This window comes from Geospiza fortis, unplaced genomic scaffold (genome assembly GCF_000277835.1).
Source record: "Geospiza fortis unplaced genomic scaffold, GeoFor_1.0 scaffold96, whole genome shotgun sequence".
NCBI classification, from domain to species: Eukaryota; Metazoa; Chordata; class Aves; order Passeriformes; family Thraupidae; genus Geospiza; species Geospiza fortis.
Genome location: NW_005054454.1, coordinates 1,134,437 through 1,139,600, shown reverse-complemented (window position 1 = coordinate 1,139,600; position 5,164 = coordinate 1,134,437). Strand labels below are relative to the sequence as shown.

Below are 5,164 nucleotides of genomic sequence, written 5' to 3'. Positions count from 1 at the left end.
GCTCTTCCCCCAGCTGGACATCGATGACCTGCAGAGCATCCGAGCGCTCCGCGACTTCCTCAAGGACAAGTATGGAGGGCTCGACGTGCTGGTGAACAACGCTGGCATCGCCTTCAAAGGTGGGAAGTGCTCTCTTGGGGTACTTCTGTGGAGAGGGCAGAGGGTGCATCCAACACTTCTGCTGCATTTCTGCTTGGGCAAACTTCCCATCTTAAGTATAATGTGAGAACAGTGTGCCAGGGGAAGGTCAGTTTGGACACCAGGAGGAATTTCTCCATGGGAAGGGGGCTCAGGCCTTGGCAGGGGCTGCCCAGGGAGCTTTGCAGTGCCCATCCCTGCAGGTGTCCCCTGGAGGTGGCACTGAGTGCTCTGGGCTGGGGACAAGGTGCCCATGGGGCACAGCTGGCACTGCATGGGCTGGCAGGGCTGTGCCAGCTGTAACAATTCCATGTTTCTGTAAACATGCTTCCCTGGAGGGTTGTGTTTGCACCACGTGGAAGTGCTGAGGCACACAGGGCAGTGAGCTGGGCTGGGCTAATTGCCTCAGTGCCCATCCCCATTGGGAATGTTTCCCTGGGCCTCAGGGAGCTGCTGTGTTTTCTCTTCTCCACCCCCCTGCTCTGTTCTGTGCACTCTCTGCTCTGGGATTCCAGCTGATGAAAAAGCACCTTTATTGTCCCTGGGTGGGCTTTGCTATCTCGAACTTTCTCCAGCCATTCAGTCACCTCTAAACCACTCAAATCCTGCTGTGCTGCTGGGCAAGCATTTAACCCTTTCACCTCCCAGTAGGCAGAAAGGCAGAGAAAGTGAGAAAAACACAGCAGTTTCAATGTGGAAGGATAAATTTTTGTTGTGTGTATGAAATCCAGAATCGGAATTTGCTCCAGACAGAGCAAATCACAAGTCTGACTGGTGGTTTTATGGTTGGCACTGTGTCCCTGTGCCCCCACAGGTGATTTCCCAGCTGCAGAGCTGCCCCAGCCCTGGGCCCAGCGCAGGGAGGAGCTGGAGCTGCTGCAGAGAGCCCAGAGGAGGCTCCAGGATGAGCAGAGGGATGGAGCAGCTCTGCTGGCAGGAAAGGCTGGCACAGCTGGCATTGTTCACCTGCACAGGAGAAGCTTTGGGGTGGCCTAATTGGGGCATTCCAAGGGGGAACAGCTTCACACTGCCAGAGAGTAGGGAACTTCTCATGGAGTGGGAGTGCAGTGATGATCTTCTGGCTCTTTTGCTTGTTACTTTATAGAAAAATTGCTCAACATGAGCTTCTTGGGAGGCAGCTCTTAATAGAATTGTCTGAGCTTCAGGGTGTGCTCAGCAAAGATTCCAGCAGCAGTTAAAATGTCATTTCCAGATGTTCAGCCTTGACTTTCCTCAAACTGACAACAAGTGAGTCAGCAGTAGGTCACGCATTTTAGGAACTGTTCAACTATTAAAACTGTTTAACTATCAGTTCAACTGTTACTGATTGGTATTTCTACCCAAGCTTGTTTCTTGCCTCACCAAGTTTTTGCTGCCATCCCAGAATTTATGCTTTCCTTTCTTAGTTGTAGCATTATGTTCTATTGCAGCCAGTCAAAAATTTGCTATTAAGTTTTGTTATTTTAGTTTTGTGCTGCATTTGTCCAGCAAAGTCCTTAATCGAGCAAAAACTTCCTGTAGCAAATGGTGCTGGAGCTGTGGTTGTCTTCTGGATGAGCCTCTCTGGGAAAAATTGTCTAATAAAGCTTCTTAAATCAGGGAAGTTTAGGATGTTACCATATACCCTGTTAGACACATGAGTGGGGTTTGGGGTGGAGGGCAGTTTTCCTTCAAAAGGAAGGCAGGATATGGAGCAGGATTTGGGGTTCTGTAGGATTTTAGTTCTCCCCCTGCCATAACCCTGGCCATGGGTCACAATCTGGCTTCATGTCTGAGATTTAAATGCAAGTGAGTGATTTGCAAATGATTGTAGGTCATTAAACTTGTTTTACAATATAACCACATCAAATAATGACCTGTTACAGTTTCTCTTTTAAATTATCACATCAAATAATGACCTGCTACAGTTTCTCTTTTGAATTACCGTGGATTTGGAGACAATGCACACCTGCCCAGTCTATGATCATATGCCTGTTTTCTAATTATTAAAAACAGCAACTAAGATGAACTTTTGGGGGTTGGTAACTTCTATTCAAACAGTGTTACAATTCTAATTTTTGTTATTTTTTTTCCCTTCTTACCTCTTATGACCAGTTAATGACACCACTCCATTTGCAGTCCAAGCTGAGGTTACACTGAAGACAAACTTTTTTGCAACCAGGAATGTTTGCACAGAATTGCTGCCTCTTGTGAAGCCTTATGGTAAGTGAAACATAACAAGTGGAGAAAGAGTTTTGTTTGAATTTTGGCCCTTTTCAACGGGAAATCCTGTCCAGTCTCAGGCACTGCACCAATGTTTCACATGTGTTTGCTGCTATAAATGAAATGTGGTCTCTCCTAATATTTAAATACATCAAGGTTTTCAAGGAAAAAAGAAGTCAAGTAGATGAAAAACAGGTTTGGGAGAAGAATAAACAGAGTGAGTGAATTTTGGGGAGAGAGGAAACAGTTGCAGTCTAGAACTCTTGTACTACAGTGAAGGATGACTGTTAAAAAAGTCATTAACAACATTAATATCTGTGGCTTTTAAGATTAAATCCCCAAATTCACCACCAGAATGGTTGTGAAGTAGCAGGTAAGAGGGGAAACAGTGAAATATAATTTTGGAGATGAGTGATTTACTGATTCAGCTGATTTGTTCCTCTTACTGAAGTGCTGGGAGATAAATCCTTGAATTTATAAATCTCCAGGTGATATTTCTACTGCATAAGAGTGTACCTGCTGATTGTGAAGTTGTTTCCTGGAGGTTTATCTGAAACTTTTGCAGGTTCACATCTTAAATTACCTCTCATGGCATTTACTAAAAATCAGAACATTGAGTTCATCTGATTTTCCAGGAGCTCTGCAAAACAACCCACCTAAAATATTTTACAGATATTCACCTGAGGAGTGAATCCAGAACTGGAAAGCAGCCCCACTTCAGTGTGAGCTGAAAATGTGGTGGTGTGTGCAGGAGTCCCAGGATGAGGGGAGAGATATGAGAATCTTGACTCCATGTTTCAGAAGGCTGATTTATTATTTTATGATAGATATTATATTAAAAGAAAATGATATACTAAAACTGTACTAAAAGAATAGAAGAAAGGATTTCATCAGAAACCTTGAAAGGAATAGAAAGGAATGGAAAAGAATGATAATAAAATCTTGTGAGTGACCAGGGGCTCCACACAGGTGGCTGTCATTGGTCATAAAGTAAAAACAACCACATGAGACCAATCACAGATGCATCTGTTGCATTCCACAGCAGCAGATAATTCTTGTTTTTCTTTTCCTCTGAGGCTTCTCAGCTTCTCAGGAGAAAAAAAATCCTGGCAAAGGATTTTTCACAAAATATGTCTGTGACAGAAAATGTGTGACAAAAATCTGGTTTTATTTTCCTTTCAGGCCGGGTGGTGAATGTCTCCAGCATGGTGAGCTGCTCAGCCCTGCGAGGCTGCAGCCAGGAGCTGCAGCAGAAATTCCGCAGTGACACCATCACTGAGGAGGAGCTGGTGCAGCTCATGGCCAAATTCGTGGAAGACACCAAGAGAGGTGTCCATGAGAAGGAGGGCTGGCCAAACACTGCCTATGGGGTGTCCAAAATCGGGGTCACTGTCCTGTCCAGGATCCAAGCGCGGCTGCTGAGCGAGCAGAGGAAGGGCGACCACATCCTCCTCAACGCCTGCTGCCCCGGCTGGGTGAGGACAGACATGGCAGGTCCCAAGGCCACCAAGTCCCCAGAGGAGGGGGCTGAGACCCCCGTTTATTTGGCCCTTTTGCCTTCCAGTGCTGATGCTCCTCATGGCCAATTTGTCAGTGACAAAACTGTCAAACCCTGGTGAGCTCAGGGATGGAAAGGGCTGAGCTCATTTTCCTGATTTCATTCCTAATTCTGTCATTCCCCTTTCCCTCTGCCCTGGGATGGGTCTCATGGAGCTGGGATGAGGAAGCAGGTGCCTTATCTCTCATCACAGTAGAATTTTCCAGCATCCAGAGCTGTTCTGGAGGCTGCACAGGGTTTTCTGAAGATGATGGGGCTGTTCTAGAGCTGCTGTGATCTGTCTGGGGGGAGACTCAAGACCAGAATCACTGTTGGACAGACATTCCTTACTGTCAGAAATAAATGGAATTAGGTGAAAATAAAAATAGCACTGATCTATCATTTATAGCCAAACATAATCAGTTGATGTTATTAATATATCAATAAATAATTACTGATTTATATTCTGGTACTTAATTATTGTGGTACTAAAACCTTAAAAAGTCAGAAAATATTTTTTCGTTTTCTGCAGCAGAGTTTGTGGCTGAAATTTGTGATGTGTGCATTGGAAACAGAGAAAATAAACTACAGACCTGACACAGCAAAGTGTTCCTCAGTTCCTTTATTGCACAGCCAGAAGTTTCCTTAATAAAATCTGAATTAAGTTGCTCTCCACATAGCAGCAACAAGAACTGTAAGTGATATGGAGAGCTCTACATTTGTTGAAATGTTGCTTATTGCCTTTCAAACTCTCAGAGTTGAAAAATTGCCTCTTCTGAGGCTGAAGGAGCTGGAAACAATTGCCCATAAAGCTGTTGTTAGTAATGACAAGTCAATAATGGGCTTGTTAATTGTTAATCAGGAGTCAGGGAGGCGATGCTGGCTGGCTTTGACATTGGCCTCTCCCAGAACAGCTTAGGTTGGGAAGCCTTGGAGTGGAAGGCATTGGGAATAAATATTTGGGGGATTATTAATTGCTTATCAGCACAGAACAAAGGGCTGCTTACAAATTGGTTTTTTAAGCATACCAGGAGCATTGTTTTTGTGAAGAATTAGCTCCTCAGTCATGCCCCAGAGCTCCTGGAAGGGAAGGCCAAAAGTTCTCAGGGAAATCTATTCTGTGGGAAGGAAAAATAACCTCAGAGACCTTGGGTTTAGAGGAAAAAATTACAAAACTGTTGGAATCCTGGCTGCTGAGAATTTTAAACTTTCTGTTTTGCCAGGCACTGACCCCCCAGAGATCACTGCATTGACCTGAGGCCCTGGAGAAGCTTCCAAAAATGAATG

The 5,164-nt window shown here is 44.7% G+C and overlaps 1 protein-coding gene across 1 annotated transcript in view; it reads left to right on the top strand.

Moving 5' to 3' along the window:
* The window catches only part of CBR1 (carbonyl reductase 1), a 6,483-nt gene extending 2,000 nt beyond the window's left edge, over positions 1-4,483 (top strand). Inside the window, exons 2-4 of the mRNA XM_005427789.2 lie at positions 1-119; positions 2,233-2,340; positions 3,523-4,483. The exon at positions 1-119 is cut by the window's left edge and continues 198 nt beyond it. Coding sequence (XP_005427846.1) covers positions 1-119; positions 2,233-2,340; positions 3,523-3,959 — 664 coding nt within the window. The 3' untranslated portion in view covers positions 3,960-4,483. The remainder of the gene's footprint in view (positions 120-2,232; positions 2,341-3,522) is intronic.
* Positions 4,484-5,164: the final 681 nt, after the last annotated feature.